The sequence below is a fragment of the Lagenorhynchus albirostris genome, chromosome 1 (assembly GCF_949774975.1).
Source record: "Lagenorhynchus albirostris chromosome 1, mLagAlb1.1, whole genome shotgun sequence".
In the NCBI taxonomy this organism is placed as follows: domain Eukaryota; kingdom Metazoa; phylum Chordata; class Mammalia; order Artiodactyla; family Delphinidae; genus Lagenorhynchus; species Lagenorhynchus albirostris.
Window position 1 is genome coordinate 123,840,969 of NC_083095.1, and position 24,281 is coordinate 123,865,249.

General features: G+C 37.5%; 2 protein-coding genes across 8 annotated transcripts in view; one reads left to right on the plus strand and one right to left on the minus strand.

The window, feature by feature from the left end:
• The window catches only part of SLC24A1 (solute carrier family 24 member 1), a 31,824-nt gene extending 23,134 nt beyond the window's left edge, over positions 1-8,690 (plus strand). For 3 of the 5 annotated variants that reach the window (XM_060152334.1, XM_060152299.1, XM_060152327.1), the window contains 3 exons: positions 702-791; positions 1,887-2,053; positions 2,997-5,780. In XM_060152334.1, the coding sequence (XP_060008317.1) occupies positions 702-791; positions 1,887-2,053; positions 2,997-3,246 (507 nt within the window). In that variant the 3' untranslated portion in view covers positions 3,247-5,780. Of the gene's footprint in view, positions 1-701; positions 792-1,886; positions 2,054-2,996; positions 5,781-8,665 lie in introns of those variants that run through there. The other 2 variants (XM_060152318.1, XM_060152309.1) reach the window with 2 other exon arrangements.
• Positions 7,827-24,281, minus strand: part of DENND4A (DENN domain containing 4A) — a 95,547-nt gene continuing 79,092 nt past the window's right edge. For all 3 annotated transcript variants that reach the window (XM_060152231.1, XM_060152224.1, XM_060152220.1), the window contains 9 exons: positions 21,285-21,379; positions 19,678-19,853; positions 19,437-19,583; positions 18,352-18,550; positions 17,864-18,118; positions 16,799-16,916; positions 16,032-16,194; positions 15,803-15,867; positions 7,827-10,380 (listed from right to left, as the gene is read on the minus strand). In XM_060152231.1, the coding sequence (XP_060008214.1) occupies positions 10,244-10,380; positions 15,803-15,867; positions 16,032-16,194; positions 16,799-16,916; positions 17,864-18,118; positions 18,352-18,550; positions 19,437-19,583; positions 19,678-19,853; positions 21,285-21,379 (1,355 nt within the window). In that variant the 3' untranslated portion in view covers positions 7,827-10,243. The remainder of the gene's footprint in view (positions 10,381-15,802; positions 15,868-16,031; positions 16,195-16,798; positions 16,917-17,863; positions 18,119-18,351; positions 18,551-19,436; positions 19,584-19,677; positions 19,854-21,284; positions 21,380-24,281) is intronic.

Consider the following 24,281-nt stretch of genomic DNA (forward strand, 5'->3'; position numbering starts at 1 on the left):
CCAGGGAGGCTGTGGGGTCTCTCGGCACTCCCCCTCAAGAGGACGGAAGGGACAGGACAAACCAGCTTGACAGGGCTCAACTACAGAGAGGATCTGGGATGGAATCTGCAGCTCTAGTGGGGACCATGCACCTAAGGGGACACACTGATGGGCTTGGGAGGCCTCAGAATGTGCTTGTTTCCATCGCTATAAGCAACGTGAACTAACCCCTCCTCGAATTCTCAGTTTCTTGATTTTAATATGGGAATGATGCCACTGCACACCCTCCACATTGCACAGGGATATTGTGAAACCCCAGGGTGATAGGTGCTGTTTCTACCCAGTATTCCTGTTTATAAGGAAAGGTCTGACTAACATACTCCACCCAAAGGGGAACCATATTCTGTCTCTGGGTCCAGAGAGGGGTGGGCTGGGGAGAGGTTGCTGAAGCCAAACCAGGTACCTAGATTGGTCTGGTTTCAGGGCAAGCAGGTAGCTCTCTTCAGTTTGGCAACTGCTGAACCCCCTCCTGTGTGGACTCCCCTATGGGCCACCAACCCCATCCTTCTCAAGGTCCTCACTGGAGACAGAGATGGAAGCTCAAACTTCTCCACATCCTCTCCATGACTCCTCCAGCAGATCTCTTCACTGATACTGGGGCTCCCTCAGAAGGGCCAGAGACCTTTAGCCTCTGCAACTTATTTCTCTTCCTTTTCAAACAGGAGGCTAGGAAATTTTTTGTTATCACCTTCCTGGGATCCATCATGTGGATAGCCATGTTCTCATACCTCATGGTGTGGTGGGCTCACCAGGTGAGTGTGCGGCAGGAACTAAATCCTGCATTAGCAGGTCAAAAGGACTTTTTCCCTTCAGGGTGAATTTCTGGTACCCAGGGAAGAGCGAGGACCAAGTGAATTTGTAGTTTATACATTGTAAAGGCTAAAAAGTAGACTTTATATTCCAGGGAATGTAGTGCTTTTCAGGTGTGGCTCTTCTGTCTTGTAGCGTGACAGAAGGCCCTTCACAACCTGATCTAGTTGACCATTCCTTCTTAGCATTATCCCCTGCTTCCTCTGTTCTGTATCCCACACTTCTCTCCACCTGGTGACATCATACACACTCGTGAGAGCAAGCTCAGTGTTGCCTCCTTTCTGGCGTTTAATCAGTCTTCTGAGTGCTTAATGGCTTTGCTGTTCTACCTAGAATATTGCACTTAAGCACAGAGCTGTATTATTATTATTATTTTAAATATTTATTTATTTGGCTGCATGGGTCTTAGTTGCAGCACACGGGATCTTTCGTTGAGGCACGCAGGCTCTCTAGTTGTGGCGCAGGGGCTTAGTTGCCCCGTGGCAAGTGGGATCTTAGGTCCCCGACCAGGGATTGAACCCACATCCCCTGCATTGGAAGGTGGATCCTTAACCACTGGACCAGCAGGGAAGTCCCTGTATTATTATTTACATGCTTTTCTCTTTCAAGCTGAGAGTAGGGTCAGTGTTGTACTGCTCATACTTCTACCTCCAGCCTCTAAAAAGTTCCTGGCACATAGCAGGTGTCCGTGGTTCTGGAAATGGAAACTTGACACCAAGAGGCCTTTGGAGGAGCAGTTCTTTTGGGAAGGTAGAGGTGTTGTAGTTCGAATGACAGTAAGTGATATCATAGGTGGACTTTTACTCCAGTTTAGAAAAGAGCAGCATCATTCCCTGAAGCCTTGAGCAGGGGTCCTGTTCTTTCTCTCCATGGCCCATCTCCCCAGCTGTTAGTTCTGCTGTGACCCTACCTCACTCAGGCCAAGGGAACGTGAACTCTGTGGAAGGTGTTGGTTTTGCACAAAGTAGTATGTGGTTGGTGCTTTGAAGAGCCTCAGATTTTTCACTTGGTTTCTCATTACTGTTACTATTTACCAGGTTGGTGAAACAATAGGGATTTCTGAAGAGATTATGGGCTTGACAATCCTAGCAGCAGGCACATCAATTCCTGACCTCATCACCAGTGTGATTGTCGCTCGGAAAGGCCTGGGAGACATGGCCGTGTCAAGCTCTGTGGGCAGTAACATATTTGATATCACCGTGGGGTGAGTGGCAAAGTTGCTTTCTAGGGCATGATATGTATGACTGGCAAACACTGTGTTGGCTCTGTCTGCTGGTTTTTTGCTCCATTCATTATACATGGAATAAAAGGGCATTTATGTTATTAGCTTCTGCCAGGCAACAAAGTATCCTCCCTTCATTCATCACAGCCAGATAGGATAACAGAACTAAAATGCTGCCTGAAATGTAACTGACTAGAATTTATAGATGAATTGAAAAACGAAGTCCATTAAATTCCATTACCAAATACAAACGCTCTGCTCACTGACCCCCAAGGTGGAGGAGGTGGGGTTGGAAGAAGCAGTGACTCAGTCTTACTTCCTGACATTCTTGCTTCTTTGCATTTGGACTCCTGCTGGCTCAGAGGTTCTAAAAGCATTTTGTATAAACAAACAAATGCTGCTTACTCCTGTATGGGTTTGCTTACCCCGCTCCTCCCAACCTTGTCAGAGCAGAGTGTCAGGGCTATTTTCATTTCCCCAATCATGTTCTGGATTTGGGTGGTGGCTTTGGTTTCCTTAATTTGTATATGTGTGTGCTTGCAGGGTGGGGCAGGTTAGAGGGCATAGGAGAGCCCTGATCACTAACAAATGTAAGGAAATGTTATCCTGAGCTAGGCCTTATTCTGATTTAGAGAGTCACACATCTACCAATTTAGGTTAGTCATACAGAAGTCATGAAGTATGACGAAAACAAACTCAGAACCAGAAAACCTGTTTTAATCTCAGCCTCTCCCAGTTATCAGCTGTGAGTACTTGGGCACATAATTCCCTGAACCTTAGTTTTCTCACCTGTGAAATGAATGTTTTCTGCTCTGTTTCACAGGTTTGTGTAAAAATGAGTGCTTTGTAAATTGTAAAATACTGTTAAGTATATGGCATGATTATAAACATTAAGAATATTCACACTGTTTCTTCCATCTTGCAGCCTGCCCCTTCCTTGGATGCTTTTCTCTTTTATCAATGGATTACAGCCTGTTCCTGTCAGTAGCAATGGCTTGTTTTGTGCCATTGTTTTGCTTTTTCTCATGCTCCTGTTTGTGATCTCTTCAATTGCATTATGCAAATGGAGAATGAACAAGATCCTGGGCTTTACCATGTTCCTCCTGTACTTTGTATTCCTGATAATCAGTGTGATGTTAGAAGATCGAATCATATCCTGTCCTGTGTCTGTCTAAGTCAGCCACTGTTGCTCAAAATGGACACGGATCAGAAAACCATGCCAGAAGTTACTGTACCACTTGTTACATTAAAGAATGAACATGATCCAGGAGAGTGAACTGAGTGGGCAGGAGCCTCTGATGTGGATGTGATCGGGACTGAAGTTTATCCTTGGAAAACACCTGCAGCTCATTGTGGATTAGGACTCTTTGGAGGGGTGGAGCTCCTACCACCCCTGATGCAGACAGCTAACACATGGAGGCCAGCAGAAGGACCCAAGTCAGAGGATTTTCTAAAATGAGATATTTGGGAGTGAGGGTTGGGACAGGTACCTTAGCAATCAGATAAGCTCCCATGTTCACAGTTCCCTGATTATTCCTGAAGGGCTGCTGATGCAAAAGATGCAGGTGTGGTCTCCATCTCACCCTCCTGGCCCCTGCCCCCAGCACATGCTGCAGTTTACTGTCTCCTCTTTTTCTGTTCAAAACATGTGGTTCTATCAGATTTGTATTCATTACAGGTTCAGTTACTGGTGAGTTTAAAGGAGCAAAGTCTATAGGAAAAAAAGTATAACAAGAATCAATTATCATTACACACTGTAGTCCAGTAAAATGTGTACTAATATTTTATAGCTTAAAAAGGAGGACTACATATGCTCTCGTTGTATTTCTGAAAAGTCAAATTAAAATAAGCAGCTCAAGAAATTAAAATTCATAATTTGCCCTTCAATTGGAAGATGTGGGTATTAGGGAAGGAGAACTACTCTGAGGGCTATTTAAAAACATGTATTTATTAGGAAATCCAAGTTAGTGTTGTCTCCATCAGGTGGGTCACCTTGAGGGATTAGACATTCTAACAAAGCTGTCCTGGCTCTGTGCCCCTCCCCTCTCATATTCTTACCCAACAGTGACAGCTGCACTAGTGAGTGAGAAACAAAGTAATTTTTAAAAAGAGTCTAAAGTCAGTAGAGCCAAATCTGGTTTACAAAGTAAGAGATCCAGTGGGGCAATGCTATTTTTGTGTCATCCTCGATAGGATTATAAAACAAGAAGATTGATTTCTTGTGTTGCTTACAAGTGGATATTAAGGCGATTACAAAGGAGAAATTCCAAAAATGCTTAAACAATGACAAGATGGTAAGGAAAAGAGTATTACTACTTCCATGGTAGCTGATGTAAAGGACACCTGTGTGTTTTTTTAAAAATTATTTAATTAATTTAATTTTGGCTGCGTTAGGTCTTCGTTGCTGCATGCGGGCTTGCTCTAGTTGTGGTGAGTGGGAGCTACTCTTCGTTGCGGTGTGCGGGTGTCTCATTGCGGTGGCTTCTCTTGTTGAGGAGCACGGGCTCTAGGCGCGTGGGCTTCAGTAGTTGTGGAATGTGGGCTCTAGAGTGCAGGCTCAGTAGTTGTGGCCCACAGGCTTAGTTGCTCCGCGGCATGTTGGATCTTCCCAGACCAGGGCTCGAACCCATGTGCCCTGTATTGGCAGGTGGATTCTTAACCACTGCGCGACTAGGGAAACCCGACCCCTGTGTTTTTAAAAATTGTGTGGTTAAACATTTCAGGTGGAAGTTGAAGTGCTTGTATATTAAATACCACTGCTTGCTGCTTTTACTGGCATCAGGTTAAGGGGCACATTAAAAATGAAACAGTGTGGTGGTTACAAAGCAAAAGGAGCTGAGGTGAATGTAGTTTAGGATGGTAAATATCGCTTTAATTAGAAACATGAGAGAGGATTCACTGAAGACTGGAAGATAGCAGGACAAGTGTGATGTGGGAAAAAAACCAAACATTTTGGTGTTGAAAGGCTGTGTTCAAAGTACTTCAGTCCATAATCCATCTTTTAAGACGGGCTGGTTAATTTAATTCATGGCCTCACTCCAGGACTCACATTCTTTGGAAATGACTTTCACTAAATTTCAATAGGTTGTGAGTCCCAATGATATTTTACAAAAATGGACGTGTTCATCCATATCTTTAGGTTATTTAGTCAGAATGCTCGAGAGAAGACTGATGAAGAATATGGGATCATGTTCACATTCCATATTCTTAAATTAGTTATCCTCATTCCTGATGCTGCCGCACTGCCTGGTCTCCATATGCCATGGCCTAAGAACAGGAGGACAGAGCAGTGCCTATGGAAGGGAGATCCCAATACCAACACTCTGGGCACCAATCTGGTATCTGCCACCAACCTCAGCTGGTCTCGAGGATGTCACCTCCTCACTGACAGCCTGGGAGCTGGTGCTCTTCCCCAGAACGACTTATGAGGAGTGATGGACGGTGAAACATCCTGTAAAGGTAAAGTGCTAGGCTGCCATTTGATGATTAAAATCGACTCTAATGGTTGAATATCATTTTTCTGATCCGTTTGCTAAATTTCTGGCATTCCTCTTTGCCTAGAAAGGAAGTTCTGACTTCACACTATGTAGAAAAGAGTCAAAAACAAAAATGAAGGCTGGGTCTTGATGGATGAGCAGCTGGTGGGGAGAAAGGAGATTTCAGGGAGATGGAAAACTTACATAACTTCTAAAAGATCAATTTGTTATGCTTGAAATAAAAAATTTTGCAATCCATTATAAATCTACAATTTATTAAAATTGTGCTTTTTTTTTTTTTGCGGTACGCGGGCCTCTCACTGTTGTGGCCTCTCCCGTTGCGGAGCACAGGCTCCGGACGCGCAGGCTCAGCGGCCATGGCTCACGGGCCCAGCCGTTCCGCGGCATGTGGGATCTTCCCGGACCGGGGTACAAACCCATGTCCCCTGCATCGGCAGACTCTCAACCACTGCACCACCAGGGAAGCCCAAAATTGTGCTGTTTTAGAGGTAAAGTACCATCTTAAAATGTCAAGATAATGGTTAGCTGGTCCTCTCATTTGATGGGCAAGATGTTCTGTGTAGCTAGTTACATGGGACAAATTCTAGGTCTTTCATTCAGCAAGAAAGTCAGAACTGTCCTATGTGAGTGTCTAAATTGGAAGGAAGTGGCTGCACAGATGATTTCTCCTTCATTCCCCTTGAGGCTGCATTTCCTTGAAGGCCCTGGTGATAGGTTTGGGCCAAATTTATAAAAATGTAAAACTCTTCCTAATTTAATGGGTTAAGATTCTGTGTACTACCAGAAAAAAAAAGGATGTATTCCAAATTTTAAAAAATTAGTATATGTTTAAATGGTTGCTGTACATTATGAACATTATATTGTACTCATCAACAGATCTGAAAATGCTTCTATCAAATTACAGGCTTGGCCTTTTGTGATACTCTGAAAGTATCATAAAAATTCTATATCCTAATAATCATTTAAAGATAAGTACCAAAAGGGGCAAGAATTGGAATTTAATATTTAAGACACAGCCTGGTAGATACATTTGAAGAACTGGTTGGCCTAATGGGCCACAGAATATCCTTGGTTCTGGCCCCCTTCTTTGTGGGAAGGTCCCCCTGCGGGTACAGCTTGCAGTGTATTTTGGGCCTGGTTCCTATGAAAGGTACAAAGAGAGGGCCAATGATCAGGGTTGTCCATCCCTGTGGGGTCACTAGAACCAGGCAGGACACCCTGGTCTAAGGCTGCCCGTACAACCAAAGCATACTTCTGGTCCTCAGGCCCTTAACTGTGATGAGCCGGCCAATCTGGAGAATTTCATTTACAGAAAATTCCATCAGTTGCTCCAATGCTTTTATCACAGTACTGTGTTTGAAAAGAAAATCTTTAAATACAAAAGGAAGGAGCCATCCAAATGAACAGCAACTGTGGAAAGGCTGCAGTAACTTTATCAGAAGAGTCTGTTATCTTACACAGACTTTTGAATCAGAGACAGAAATTCCTATATTAATTTGTCCAATACTAATTTTGTAAACAAAAATAATTAAGCCAGCAAATGTACTTACTTTGGGGTCAGAGAAAGAGGGCAGTATGAAGGGATAATAAGAAGATACCAAGTACTGAGAGTATTAAGGTAAACTGGTATGCAGCTACCAGAGAATTCAATTCTGAAATAAAACTTTGTCTTGTATCCAAACAGGAAGGGCAGAGCATGCTAAGACTAGCACAAAGGCAGACCAAGGACCCTCTCAAAGAGGCAGCGTACTCTTTCCCTTCCTGCTCTGAGATAAAGTGCCTAATAGCAGCTTTCAAGTTCTAGTGGGAGAAACAAAAATAAAGCTGGGCAATCGCACATTACCATACAAATGGTTATTTTCTTACTATATACTTACAAAATATGTAGAAGTACAACATAACTTTTATATGCAGCAGGCTGACACTTGCTAGCTGCACTAAAGTATCATAGTAATTACCAGCATGAAATAAAATAAAATAAGCATATCACCTAAAATGTTGAACCAACATTTTCAGGGGCTATTTCTCTACAAAGAAAAATGGAAAGCCATTTTAAGAAAACGTTAAAATAAAATAAGCTAATGGTTTTAGGGTTTTAAAGCAAAAATCCTCCCCACAAAATAAGAAAAAAAAAAAAAAAGACAAAAATCAGAATATGACCAGACTGCATAACTCCCTAACAGGAGGAAAAAACTGAATATTGAAATACGATATAAAATACAAATGTATGACATTCAAAACACAATGGGAGGAAGTAGTAAACAAGTTGTACCAGGACATGGCATGATTTATTTTCAACTAGTAAACAGATAAACAAAACTAAGAGTAAGAAAATAAAAGACAGATAATGTAGCAAAAGGGTATTTCTCTCTAACATGATTGGCCATGATTCTCTAAAACGTATGGTCAACAGAGATAAAATTGAAGAAAAGTTTGTATGGAGTTATTTCAAAGGATGATCTACAGTTTAATTTTCTTTTGATCAAGGTTTACCACTCTCTATTCATGTTTTAGGTTTTATTTTTAAAGAGTAAATTTGTGCAAATAATATTCCCTGGGGATTGAAAATAGGAGAAATAAAACCCAGTCAAAAGCAGAAACAAAACTTGGTGTCAGGGGAAGGAGATAAAAATTACATTCACTTTTCCAAATGAGTCTGAACCATAAAGAATGGGCTTTACCTTACTTTTTTTGGTCAGATATTTGAAATCAATAAACTGTTATTCATATATATTGCTTATGTTAAAGAAAAGATAATCAATAGTGAAAGCTATTCTTATACAAACAATAACAAAAAACCAGAATAGAACCCCAGAATTCTGTTTGGAGGGATGTTTGTCACTAATGCCAAAAGCCTCATCTATCAAATGTTTCTCTCCTTTGACAACTTTGAAATGACTGTGACTTAGAGAACGTAGGACTGAATTAAAATGTGAAGCGTGGACCTGAATAGGAAGGAAGGATAAGACAAGAGTGGTATTTACAAAAGAGAGGCAGATACATGTGCACAGCACCAGACTTTTCAAGTAAGCAAGTTCAGCGCCAAACTAACTGAACTAAAATTTTACATTTTTAAACTTTCCCCATTATTTCCCAGAGTAGAAAGCTGTGAAATGTTTTAGCTTGGTGCTATTCACTAGTGGGATGAACTCAAAAGTGTTTTTTCTACAGCGAACTGGTTCTTAGTCTCAGGACTTTAAGGTATCTCCAGTCCAAAGTGTCCTGAACTCTGCCGGCTTCTACACATCTAATTTAGGACCTTTCATTTTTTCCTTCTTTGAAATTGGCTAGAGAATTCCTTCATTATGACAATGTGTTCAAACACACACCACATGAACACACTGAAAATCTATAAATAATTCTAACAGCCAAAGGATACTTTTTTATCAGAATTACCCAAAGAAAGTGATATTAGAAATAATGCGACTACAAATATTTTTTAAGATTCTATTTAATACCCATGGTACTTAAACATTCAATTTACTGTCTATTTCTGGATATTGCTGGATTTTAGATTCCATAAACCAGATTCTGAAGGCTTATTGAAAAAGCCAGGTTCCTCAATATGGGAAATTCTATCTGGCTGTACTTTTAGAGAGTTATTATTTTTCTACTTTTGAAAAAATATTTTGAATATTTATATATAATATATATATATATAATATTAACAGAATACTCCAATAGGTCATATTCCAGATAAACATACTACAATTTGCATCATACCCAATATTTTAGATATTAAAATAAAGGTAGAATTTGGGATAAACTGTCTGACATATTTCCTAACATAAGTGTTCATGTAGAATATTAGAATTTAAATTGACATTTGGCTCTATAAGCTATTTTCCCTGTGTATTGTATGTATCTATTAGCAATAGAGAAAATTTTGGAATCATGGTATATTGAACCTGATTTTACAGAAGCAGATTTGGAACCTCTCTGGCTCTCCTTCCACAAGGCTCAGTGAGTCAGTCTGGGCAATGCACACCCTTGCCATGACTCACCCACTGCAGCCAGGCTCAGGAGTACTAATATGCGATCCTAGGACAACACTGACACTAGCGCTGACATTTCTGAATCATTCTTCCAAGTAGTAAAAAAAGTATAGATATACATATAGAGATCTGCAGCTGTACTAATTAATTCAAATAGCAGCAGACAAGGAAAATAAGCACTTAATTACCTTGCTTCATAAGATTAAGTTCATTTTGTTTGCTATATTAAGTTTAAAAATTAAAAAAATATCAACTTATTATAAACAAGTTAAAATATGTATAATACAACTTCACGGTCAAAACATTTGAGTAGTCTATGAAAACAGGAGATACTTTGTTCTTACATTTGTTTAAGTTCCATACATGATTTTTCAATCTGTCTCTTCCAAAAAAATCCATAAAACAGTTGTCTTATTCTATGGGAACCAATTTTGTTTATGGATTTTTTCATCACAAAAATACTTAATTACTTGTACGGGAGAAGAAAAAGAAATGGGAAACAAAGTAGCTCTCTCCCACTTGTTAGTATTTTCTTAAGACACTCTGTACATAAACTATCTGAACTTCCTGAACCATTTACAAATGCATTTTCAAAAATTGAAGAAAAAAGGTTAGAGTCTAAAAGTGTTATTTTATACACTGACTACACAATACATATTGAAAAAATACACACACATATCTTAAAGATAAGGTTCTCCAAAGGTTTTTCGACATTCCATCACTCCTGTACTTGGTGGTCTATCACAGTTGTGAGTACTCTTGACTTGACTAGGTGTGAGACGATCATATGCCACCTTGTACTCTTTATCAAATGCATCTGCAAAAATTCATAAAGAAATAAAGGCATAAAGAAATTTATATTTGATATTATCAGCAATCAAGTTCTTGTAATACTACAGAACCACAAAATTAGAAGCCAAGAAGGAATCTCTAGGTCATTTCTGCCAACACAGAATTTCAGAGCTGGAATGGGGACCTTAGAGTCCGTAGCATTTAGAGCTAGGTTACACAGACCACTGAAATGTGAAGTACTAAGATGTCAACTGTTTAAAATTCTTCTTTCCCAAATTAAAAAATTTTGGTAAAATACATATAAAATTTACCATCATAACCATTTTTAAGTGCACAGTTCTGTGGTATACATACAGTTCTGTGGTATACATTCACAGTTCTGAATGTATACATATATTCATAATGTTGTGCAATCATCACCACCGTCCATCTCCATAACTCTTTTCACCTTGTGAAACTGAAACTCTATACCCATTAAATAATAATACTCCTCTCCCCTCCCCCCAGCTCCTGTCAACTCTAATTCTACTTCTGTCTCTATGATTTTGGCTTCTTTAAGTACTTCTTAAGTGGAATCATACAGTATTTGTCTTTTTGTGACTGGCATATTTCACTTAATATAATGTCTTCAAGGTTCATTCATGTTGTAGCATATGTCAGAATTTCTTTTCTTTTTTAAGGCTGAATAATAGTTCACTGTATGTATATATCCCATTTTGCTTATACACTCATCCTTCAATGGACACTTGGATTGCTTCCACATTTCAGCTATTATGAATAAGACTGCTATAAACATGAGTATACTAATATCTCTTTGAGACCCTGCTTTCAATTCTTCAGGGTATATACCCAGAAGTGAAATTGTTGGATAATGTGGAAATTCTATATTTAATTTTTTAAGGGAAATGCCATATTGTTTTCGACAGCAGCTATACCATTTTATATTACTACTAACAATGCGCAAGGGTTCCAATTTTTTCATATCCTTATTTTTCAGAAAATAACCAACACATAATTTTCTGGGTTTTTGATAGTAGCCATTCTATCTAATGGTATGAGATGGTATCCCATTGTAGTTTTTTTTTTTTTTTTTTGCGGTGCGCGGACCTCTCACTGTTGTGGCCTCTCCCGTTGTGGAGCACAGGCTCTGGACGCACAGGCTCAGCGGCCATGGCTCATGGGCCTAGCCGCTCCACGGCATGTGGGATCTTCCAGGACCGGGGCACGGACCCATGTCCCCTGCATCGGCAGGCGGACTCTCAACCACTGCGCCACCAGGGAAGCCCTGATACCACCTTTTGATGCACAGAAATCTTTAATTTTCATGATGCCCCATTTGCCTATTTTTTCTTTTGTTGCCTGTACCTTGGGTGTCATATCTAAGAAATCACTGACAAATCCATGTCATGAAGCTTTTGTCCTATGTTTTCTTCTAATAGTTTTATAGTTTTAGGACTCACATTTAGGTATTCAACCCATTTTGAGTTAGTTTTTGTATAAGGGTCCAACTTCATTCTTTTGTTAAGTGGATATCCCATTTTCCCAGAACAATTTATTGAAAAGACTGTCTTTACCCCACAGAATGGTCTTGGCATTCTTGTCAAAAATCATTTTTACCATAAATGTGAGGGTTTATTTCTGGGCTGTCTATTCTATTCCACTGGTCTATATGTCTGTCTTTATGCCAGTACCACACTGTTTTGATTACTGTAGCTTTGCTGTAAGTTTTGAAATCAGTTAGTGTGAGTCCTCCAGATTTGTTCTTTTTGAGATTGTTTTGGCTACTTGGGGTCCCTTGAGATTCCATAAATTTTAGGATAGGTTTTTCTATTTCTGTAAAAAACATCATTGGGGTTTTGACAGCAATTGCACTGAATCTGTAGATTGAGTAGTACTGATATCTTAAGCATATTAGTCTTCTAATTTATGAACGTGGGGTATGTTTCCATTCATTCACATGATCTTTAATTTCTTTGAGCAATGTTTGTAATTTTCATTGTACAAGTCTTTCACCTCCTTGGTTAAACAAGCTCCTAAGTATTTTATTCTTTTTGATGCTACTGTAAATGGAATTGCTTTCTTAATTTCATTTTGGATTATTCATTGCTAGTTACAGAAATTCAGCTGCTTTTGTATCTTGATCTTATATCCTACAACCTTGCTGAATTCATTTATTAACTCTAATATTTTGGGATTTTTGTTCTATTTTGATCTGGTGTGGAATCTCTAGGGTTTTCTATACATAAGATCATGTTGTTTATAAATATAGTTTAACTTCTTCCTTTCCAATCTGGATGCCTTTTATTTCTTTTTCTTGCCTAGCAGCTCCAGCTAGAACTTCCAGTACAATGTTGAATAGAAGTGGTGGAAGAAGGCATCCTCTTCTTGTTCTGGATCTTAAAGGGAAGACTTCCTGTTTTGCACCATTGAGTATGGTTTTAACTGTGGGTTTTTCACAAATGCCCTTTATCAGGTTGGGGATGTTCCCTTCTATTCCTAGTTTGTTGAATTTTGTCAAATGCTTTTTCTGTGTCTATTGAGACATCATGTGGTTTTGTCTTTCATTCTATTAATAGGGTGTATTACATTGATGGAGTTTTTTATGTTGAACCAACATTGCATCCCTGGGATAAATCCCACTTTGTCATGGCAAATAATCCTTTCTCTATGTTGCTGGATTTGGTTTACTAGTATTTTGTTGAGGATTTCTGCATCTATATTAATAAGGGATATTGCTCTTTCATTTTCTTTTCTTGTGATGTCTTTGTCTGGGCTTGGTCAGCATAATAATATTGGCCTAACACATAGAATGAGCTAGGTAGCACTCCTTTTTCTTCTACTTTTTTTGTCAGAGTTCGTGAAGGGTTAGTGTCTTAGTTTGGGCTGCTGTAACAGAATACCACAGACTGGGTGGCTTAAATGATGAACATTTATTTCTCACAGTCTGGAGGCTGGGAAGTCCAAGATCAAGGTGCCAGCAGATGTGGTGACTGGTAAGAGCACTCTTCCTGGTTTGCAGATAGCTGTCTTCTCCTTGTATCCTCACGTGGCTGAGAAAGAGAGGGACAGCTCTCTTCTTTTTCTTTTACTTTTCTTTTTGTTTTTTTTGGCTGCACCATGCAGCTTGCGGGATCTTAGTTCCATGACCAGGAATTGAACCTGGGCCACAGCAGTGAAAGTGCTGAGTCCTAACCACTGGACCGCCAGGGAATTCCCTCTTTTTCTTATAAGGATACTAATACCATCTTAGGGGCTCCAACCTCATGATGTAATTACTTTCCAAAGGCTCTACTTCCAAATACTATCATATTAGGGCTTCAATATATATGAATTTGGGGGTAGGGGACACAAACATGCAGTTCATAACAAATGGTATTATCCTTCTTTAAACATCTGGTAGAATTCACCATCTGGTCCTGGGCTTTTCTTTGTGGGACGATTTTTGATTACTAACTCAATCTCTTTACTTGTTATAGGTCTATTAAGATTTTCTATTCTTGAATCAGTTTTATAGTTTATGTCTTTCTAGGAATTTGCCTGTCTCTTCTAGGTTATCTAATTTGTTGGCATATAATTATTTATAATAATTATTTTTATTTCTGTAAGGTCAGTAGGAATATCCCACCTACTTATTTAATTTTTGGCTGCGTTGGGTCTTCATGACTGCATGCAGGCTTTCTCTAGCTGCGGCGAGCGGGGGCTACTCTTCGTTGCAGTGCACGGGCTTCTCACCGCGGTGGCTTCTCATTGCGGAGCACAGGCTCTAGGTGCACAGGCTTCAGTAGTTGTGGCACGTGGGCTCAGTAGTTGTGGTTCGTGGGCCCTAGAGCGCAGGCTCAGTAGTTGTGGTGCATGGACTTAGCTGCTCTGCGGCATGTGGGATCTTCCTGGACCATCGAACCCGTGTACCCTGCATTGACAGGTGGATTCTGAACCACTGCGTCACCAGGGAAGTCCTTGGAATATCACCCCTTTCATCCTAATTTCAGTAATTTGAGTCTTCTCTCTTTTTCTCTTAGTCTAGCTTAAAGGTCTGTCAATTTTGTTGATCTTTTCAAAAACAAACTTTTGATTTCAATGAGTTTCTCGATTTTTAAAAATATTTTCCGTTTCTCTATTTTATTTATTTCTGCACTAATATTTATTTCCTTCCTCCTGCTTGCTTTGGGTTTAGTTTGCTCTTCTTTTTCTAGTTTCTTAAGGTAGAAACTGCTTTCACTGAATCTCAAAGTTTTGGTATGTTGTGTTTTTAATTTTCATTTACCTCAAAGTATTGTCTAATTTCTATTATGATTTTTTTTGACCAATTTGCTATTTAGGAGTGTGTTGTTTAATTTCTATATACTTGTGAATTTTTTATTTTCCTTCTATTATTGATTTCTCGTTTCATTGTACTGTGGTTAGAGAACATACTTTGTATGATTTCAAACCTTTTAAATTTACTGAGAGACTTGTTTTATGGCCTAACATTTGGTTTATCCTGGACAATATTCCATGTGCAGTGGAGAAGAATGTGTATTTTGTTGTTGTTGGATGGTGTGTTCTGTAGATGTTTCTTAGGCCTAGTTGGTTTACAGTGCTGTTCAAGTCTTCTATTTCCTTGCTGATCTGCTGCCTAGTTGTTCTATTATGGTTGAATGTCTATTTCCCCCTCCAATTCTGTTAGTTTTTACTTCATGTATTTTGGGGCTCTGTTGTTAGTTGTATATATGTTATAATTATTATAAACAATTAATAATTCTTGGTGGATTGACTGTTTCATCATTATACAATGTCCTTTGTCTCTAAAGTCTATCTTTTCTGATATTAATATAGTCACTCTAGCTCCCTTTTTAGTACTATTTGCATGGAGTATCTTTTTCAATCCTTTTACTTTCTATTTGTTACTCTAAAGGAGGCCAAGCACAATAACTGAGAGTAGAAGATGATCAACCAAAAATGTTTGAGACCTCCTAAAATATATATTTAGCTACATTACATTTTTTCTGAAACAAGCTTAATGTCATTAGTGATATGACACAATAGTTAAAAGCATGGGATTGGAAATTAAGACTGCTTGGTTCAGATATGGCTCCGTTATTGCTGTGAAACCCAAGTTTAAGTCATTTACCCTCTTGGATCCTCAGTTGCCTCAGTAATAAAATGGAAATGATAACAGTACCCATCTCATAGGGATTTTGAGGATTATATGAGATAAAATATGGAAACTACTTGCTACAATGTAAGGCACATAACAAGCCCTCAAAAAATGTTAGCTTTCATTATTTATCATTATTATTACCAACATGACCAAAATATCAAAGTATCTTTTACCTTATATTAAAAAAATCAGACACAGTTGTATTATATTAATATAATTTTGTATTAAACTAATTAAGACTACCAATATAAAAACACTTTGAAAACTATACCATGATATATAAATATTACATGTTATGCTGAATTACCTATATCAATGTTTTCTCTTCCCAGTGCCACAAGTGAGAGAAACAGTATTTCTCTATATAAACTCCTAGGGGGAAAAAGAAGTGGAGAAGATATTACTATTCAAACACTCTATACATATCTACAAAAATTTTTATGTTAATATAAGCGTGAGATATTCTAACAAATCACTCAGCAAACAATATGAATCTGCTTAGAGGAACAATATATTCATTTAAAAGAATGACTTACCTCTGTCTTTTAAAATGAGGACATTTATTCAGTGTCTCTAAAATCTGACTCATTGGTCCATAGACATCATTCATTTTAATGCTTTTTACCATATTTTTCAATAGTTCCTGGTTAAATGAATTATCACCTTTTTGCAATAAATGGACCATTGGATACTTCTGGGCTGTAAAAGAACAAAAGAGCAGATGAAGAAAAATGTTCTGTGTAGAAAGCAGAATGTAATTAAGCAGCAACTGACAGCTATTTAAAAAGTTACAAAGCAATAAAAATAAATTAAGGGCAATAGATAAAAGAACTGAAATCTAAGAATGAAGTAAGAAGAAAAAAGGAAGAAATAAGACAAATAATGATAAAAATAAGCTTGAAGGCTCAAATACACAATAACTAAAAATACTGTTTTCCTTAATACAGCCCCTGGAAGGAATTTTAAATCAGCAGCCTGGGATGGAGACAAACAAAAAATAAGTACAAAGAAGAGATAGGGACAAGCAATGTGCTAAAAACAAAACTCTACAAAACAAAACCCCTCCAGCACATACACAGCACCACTCAAAAAACAAAAACAAAAACAACCCCTTGACCTCCATAGACAATAATACTAAAAACATCAAACTTAACACTCACTCTCAAACAAAAGAGTACGATTTTGACCTGTAAGACAAAAAGTAGTGTAAAATAAAAGTCAGTTACACATTAGTTTAGGCTATTTAAAGCAAGTAGAGAGTACTCTCATATGAAGGACATCAACATTCTATGACAGCACTTACTGTGGGCATTCCAGAGGATGTACAACGGCTGTCCTGGATCCTGATGTAATTTCATATTGTCCCACAACATTTGTATTAAAACATATTTACTGTCTTCAGACATACAGTGGCGAGGAATCTGTGTTGAAGAATAAAAAAACATTCATTAATGATCCTTATATGACAATGTTTTGTAAATATTTTATAAAGAGCCTTAAAAATATTTTTTAGGATGCATGTGTGCAAGAGAGAAAAGAGAACAGAAAAATCACTGATTTGTCTGCATTTTATAACCTACTGAAGGGAGATGACCTGAGTTGAGAAGCCAGCGATCCCTAAAGTAGCAGATTTAACAAAGTACTAAGATCAGTGAGAAAGGGTACCATGAAGGGCTAATCTTGACCAGCTTATGACTAAGGCTCCACAGAAAGATGAATCCAGGAGCCCCATTCTCCATCAGTTCAAGACCCTAGCGAAGATGCTCTGACTGAGTTAACCTCTCATTCACCATGTACTGAAAATCCAAACACATGCACAATCACAGACATGAAGTACAAGAAGGGAGAAGACAAAGTTCCTGAACTTAGACACTTTGCCATTTAGTGCCAGTGACAGCATGTGAAAAAGAAAAAAAATGCTTTAATAGAGCAACATATCAAAAATACGAGTGAACATATAACAAACTACTTAAATGTTAAACAAAAATTCACAGTAAAGTAATGAGAATGGTAGCACATGACTGTGATATGAATTACAGGTGTCCAACTAAAGTGTTAGGCTTATTTTTGAAGGAGGTATGAGGCATGAGTGGGGCAAACTCACAAAGTCTTCTCATAAGAGTCATTTACAGTTTATTCTTGAGGCTATAACAAAAAGTCAAGTCCATTTTGTGTAAACTTTATAAGAAGTCTAAAAAACATGACTGTCTTACCGCTAGACTGTAAGGAGAAAAATTATTTGCAACTTTATTGATTCAGATGGTTATTAAAAATATTCAGCATAAAATTACTTTTTTGTCATTAGGAATATGCAAACATTACAATGGTGACAGTAGCACTGGCTTTTAGTTAATTTTTACTCTCATACCTTTGAATACTTGTTACAATGCTCAGAAGAAAGAATCAATCCAGGTAAATTACTGGGTAAGTCAAGACGTCTAAAATACCACACCAGGTTCCAAAAAACAATTGGATGATGGTCCACAAAGTCTGCCACTGTTATTGCATGATCACCTTCATTTTCCAATAAGCTTTCAAGTTCCTTCCATACCACTAAAGGACTAAGATATGGAACAGTGATAGGATCTGGACTTGGGAGGTGCCATTCTAATCCTAAAGAATCCTGTTGAATAAATAAAAACCATAAATAGCAATTACAAGATTGATGATACTAAATCATTAAAAAAAATTCCTGTCGATGATTTCCATATAATTAGAAATGAAACTGTATCATGTAACAAGACACTCTTCTTAACAGTAATAAAATTGAAGCTTATAAGGCTGTTTAGCACAAGGGGAACAAACTCATATGTAAATTATCAACGTCCAAATTGTAAAAAACACCAAAATACATACTGTAGCTCCTTGTAAAGTAGTTGGCAGGCTGCCTGTAGGAATGAGCTTCTGTCCTCCATTGTCTTCCTTATCCAAGGTGCCATAAGTACTAACACTCCTGGCCATTGGAAATACTGGACATTTTGACAAAGCTGCTTTTGATCTATCAGCAGGGATCTGAATACTTCGGGCACATGTATTTTCGAGCAACTTTGATTTGCTTGGGCATTGAAAAAAGAAAAAAGCGTATCACTGTCTAGATTTACTTTATTTCACTGACCATGTTCTTCTCTTTAGAATCAGAGCTGCACATAGCAAAGTAAAAGGAAGGATGTTAAGATGTTAAGATTAAGATGTTAATCAGGCTTTGGCTGGGAAAAAGGATACAGTTTAAAGTAGCCTAGTCATGTTAATTTCCTTTTTATCCAGTAAACTTTAAATATACAGAGTCATTCATTTGTTCAAAACATTTAGTGGACAACTTTTATACTGCAGGAACCACAGTAGGCCCGAGGATACAAAGCAGAAAAAATAGGCACCTATTCTTTCAGGAGTCAGAGCTAGTGGGAGACAAAGAAAGGGCTATAATAGACCTATGATGAAAGAAGGGACACACAGAGATTTGCAGTTTTGCAGTCTAAGCATTCAGGATCAAACAGGTCATGCTAGCCTGCTAGTACTATGTAGGCATTTTCTTTTGCACATGCATTTACCAATATAGCTTCACTTGCCCAGCTATATTTGGTGTATTTGGCACTTCTCCAAAATGGAGTTGATTTCCGCATTTGTTTTAAGCACAGACTTACTTGTATTAGGCTTACTGTGTAAGTCTTAGTTTGATTTTATAGTTCATCTATCAGCTCCAAATGTTTTCTTAGATTATTAAATATTCCTAAGTAGAAAATTAAATATTGCAAAGTAGAAGTACCTCAGTACTGACTTAATTCCTCAAGAGAGAGAGACAATTAATTAGGAATAAGAACTTGAGATTAATAATCTATTATACATAGGAATTTAAACCTTAAACTGGTCCGCTAATTCTTCTGTCATTACTTGAAATGTATAGTATATGTTGTTAAAATATAGTTCCACATAATCATAATTACCTATTTAGATCAAAATTCCCTTGAACAGAGAGAACAGATGTGTCAAGACCAGAGGCTGATGTTGAGATACAAGACTGCCTTGTCTGCCTTGAAAAGGAGGATGGAAAATGCATATTTTCTGTAGACGGGCTTGACTTCAAAAAGTATCTGTAATGTGAATCAAAGGAACTTTTTGAGAAAAGAGATATTCTAGGAAACATGATCCTTAAACATGAAGGGGAAAAAAAGCATAAATCATTACCTTCCAGGTCGTCTTAAATCTCTTATTTCGATGTTCAGAAAGGGCAAGAAAAGATTGCCACAAAATGGGCAGGTTGTATTGAGATTTGAATCATCTGCTGTCCAGCCAGCCATGATTTCCTCATCATGGACAAGACAATCACAGGTTCTACAACGAGAGCAGCTCGAGATAAGAACCTATGGGAGAAAACAGCATTTTATAAAGTAAGCTGGTTAGTGCAATTACAATTTAAAAACCACTTCAATTCATATATCTACTGGAAAAGTAAAACTCAGAAGGATTCAGAAGTTACAAATGAAGAATGGATTACATTCAGTACACTATATAATATACTCATCTTTAACTATTTCACCTAAGTCTATTCCAAAACTTTTGCCTGAAAGGGAAACTTGCATTTAAGTGAGGATTTTTACCATTATAATTACGTACTATAAAATCTGCCATGATTTTATTAATGGAAAACTAAACCCAAGTATTACTTTGTTAATACACAAAATAGGTATTGGTAATTACATGTTATAGATCTGTGCTACTCAAAGTGTGGTCACCAGTAAGGAGCTGGTCCACAAACTCTTACTGGTTTGTGATGAGCTAAGTAAAGAAACTGAGAAGAGGATTTGGAGACCTGTAAACTAATTGCTGTAACAGCTAAGTCGGTGATCAGTAGATTTTAGAAGAGTAACAGCCATGACAGATTGGAACTTAAAATCAGCAACAAAAAAAACCCTGGTCTGTCACTACAGACAGTTTAAGAAGCATTGCTATAGATAAATGTAAATGCTGTCATTACATTAAAATACAGAAATTCCTGAAGCCATCAGAAACTTTGTAAACTGCAACATCAGTGCTCATCATTTATTTTCCAGCTGCATGCAAATTTATTTTCCAAATTTATGCGAATTAGTGTGAAACAGAAACACAAATGTATTTGGAAGCAATTTTTACACAAAAATTAGGGAAAGTTTTTAAAGTGTAAAACTATAACCTTTTTATTGCAAGAAAATGGGATACAGCAGCATACCCAGCAGATATCTACATCAAACTGACACAAAGAATGAAAAACATGATGGAAAAAGTTGACACAAATGCCAAAACTGCTCCCTGTATCCTCATCCAAAAAGTGTGCCTGCACAGCAAAATTAGTTACAAGTGTTTAAGTTGTGAAATAGGGACTTCCGTGGCAGTCCAGTGGTTAGGACTCCGTGCTTCCACCGCAGGGGGTGCGGGTTCAATCCCTGGTTGGGGAACTAAGATCCCGCATGCCGTGTGGTACGGCCAAAACAAAAAAGAAAAATAAAAGTGTAATAAAAATTCAAAGAGGACATATATAAAACAAGGGGTAAAAATAAATACTGGAAATAAAAATGCTTTTGTATGTTGATAAACATGAAAGGAAGTATGGAACTTTTCTAAACAGAAGAAGTCATATGACTTCAATAATCTGAAATACTAGATAAATTTTAAGTTTATTCAGGAGCAATATACATTCTGAAATTTTCAGATGCCATATATTTAACTTTTTATCACTCTACCAGAGACTATCAGCACTTAAGAAATGTAAATTTTATTAAGTAGTACATGAAGATGTTCTTTTGATTAAATTGTACCTCCATTGCATAGTTCTGGAAGATATTTGTATTACTCATGTTGCAGGAAGATGCCACTTCTGATTTCCCAGGTAAGGCAAACTTGGACAAGGATCCTGTTCATTATTAAAAAACAAAGAGCAAAACCATTAAAATTAACAGAAAGGATATGAGAATCTTTCACTTTCATAAATTCTCTGGTAAAATGTCAAACAGTTTTATTTAAGGGCTTCCCTGGTGGCGCAGTGGTTGAGAGTCCGCCTGCCGATGCAGGGGACACGGGTTCGTGCCCCGGTCCGGGAGGATCCCACATGCCGCGGAGCGGCTGGGCCAGTGAGCCATGGCCGCTGAGCCTGCGCGTCCGGAGCCTGCGCTCCGCAACGGGAGAGGCCACAACAGTGAGAGGCCCGCGTACCGCAAAAAAAAAAAAAAAAAAAAAAAAAAAAAAAAAACTATTTAAGATGATAAAGGTAATTTAAGAAAAAGCAAATAAATAATGAAAAATGTTTTTCAACATATGCCTTTGTGTACACCTAAGGAAATGTGCTTTAATTCATTACTCACTTATTAAGCACTTTGTACAGACTAGAAGGCATTCCAGTTGTTTGTAATTACTGTTTTGCTGTTTCTATTCTTACATGTTTTAGATAAAAGAAAGTGTTTAGTTCTAAGGTCTAAAAAGTATAAAATAGCTGATCTTATTTCAGATCATGAAAAGAATTACTGGCAACTCTCTGCCTTATAAGGATCTTTAAAATCTGGAACAGTAATCTTGCTTTTAAACACTAGGGAAGAGTTTCCAAGTACATTCTTAAGAGCAAAGGGATATTAGCAGGTATTAAAATGACAACAAAATAAGGGCAGTTCTGTGGTCAAGTCAATTGCTGACAGTGGCTATATCTAGTTAGGAAAACTGGAAGTAATCAATACATTTTCTATACTTTTTTTTTCCCAGTAGTTACTACATTTTATGAATGAACAATGGTATTTTTATAAATATAAAGGTTAAAAAAAAGTAACAGAATAAACTATCAGTTCCAAGAAATAGAGAGGATAGGAAAACATGTTAAACACCACCATGGGGATGCATAATCCAGACTAATGATCTGATTGCTTCAGCAAATAAATGACAAGGGAGAAAAAAAAGATAGTTCTAGAGCTTCCTCTAGCCCTAGGCTCTGCCACACAGACAAGCAGAGAGGTGGAGAGAGAGCTGAAGCTTCACATCATCCTTGAAGATGATTAGAAATGGTGGCAACTAGAGTTCTTTCCTGATGGTCCCCCAATAACCTTCTGTAATCCCCCTCTGCTAAAGCTAGTTCAAAATTGCTATCAGCCTTGACTAATTCAGTCATTTATGTGGGCAGCCTACCTCTTATATCTCATCAATCTACAGCACAGAATAAATATTCTTTTTAGCAAATACGAATCAGGTTGTGAGGTAAGTCTTATTTACTTAGCTCAATAAACAGTTCTTGCATGTTAGAATAAAAAAATAAGAGGCTGGGAACTAATCACCTGATTTCTTCATGAATATACAAAAGGGGGAAAAAACGGAACAAAGATGAGAGGAAGTTAGTAGACATATCAAACAAATGCAACAAGTGGACCTTGTTTGGGTCTCAGTTTGAACAAACCACGTATAAAAAGAGTTTCGTGAAATAGTTGTGAAAATTTAAATATATATTTTATATAAGATATATGATAAATATTGTCACATTAAAAATATAATAATATTACAATTTTGTTTTGAAAACAAATGAATGCTTCACAAAAGATACTGTATGAGTCCATAACATGTTCAAAAATGGCCATGTTGACATATAGTTAGAAGATGATGTTCATCTGTGAAGGGAGTGGTGAGTAGATGTGGTTATGAGAGGGGGTTCTGGATGCTGTTTATGTTGTGTTTCTTTCTTTTTTCTGCCCCCCCCCCCGCAAACATTTATTTATTTATTTGGCTGCACCAGGTCTTAGCTGCATTATGCAGGAGCTTCGTTGTGGCATGCAGGCTCTTCAGTTATGGCATGTGGGATCTAGCTTCCTGACCAGGGATCGAACCCAGGCCCCCTGCATTGGGAGCAAAGAGTCTTAACCACTGGACCACCAGGGAAGTCCCAAGGTTCTGCCTCTTAATCTGATACTGGTTAATCAGTTGTCCTCAATTTGTGAAATGTACAGTGTTTACATACATAAAAATGTACACACTACATGTATAACATAGAGTAAATAATAAATGTATTAAATAAACTTTAATAAAAAGTTACAAAGATATAACATTAAAGTCCTTATGTTTTAGATATATCAATACATGTTGAAGTATTTATGAATAAAATTATATATTATTTGGGATTTACTTTAAAATAATCCAGTGGGGAAGGAAAAAATGTTGGCAGCAGAAGAGAGGCGGAAAAGATAAAACAAGATTGGCCATTTGTTGATAGTTGCTGAAATTGTGTGAAGGGTACGTGGGAGCTCATTGTGCTATTCCTTCTACTTTTGTGATTGACTATTTCCACAATAAAAGCTTTTTAAAGTAGCGAAGATGCAAATTTGAAAAACATTATAATGCATTCATTCCTCACATCATATAACAGGATAACTTTCAAATGGATTAAATATTTAAATCAGGGGTCAAATCTATTTTTGTATGACCACAAACTCAGAATAATTTTAACATTTTAAAGCACTGTTAAAAAAAAGAAAAAGACAAAAAAGAATATGTGACAGAGATGTATGTGGCCCACAAAACCTAAACTATTTACAATATAGCCCTTTACAGAAAAAGTCTGCTGACCCCAGAAAATGTTAAAAAGGAAATCAGAGAAGTATGAGAAGAAAACAGTGGTGAGCCTAGGGAAGGGGAAATCTTTCCTAATAACTCAAAATCCAGAAGCAATAGGGCAAAAACTGATAAATTTGATGACATAAAATTAAAAAGTTTTATGTGGGGAAAATAAAAATCCCTGAACTTGACAAACTTGGAAAAAGCGTCTGCCACTTATATAAGAGACAAAG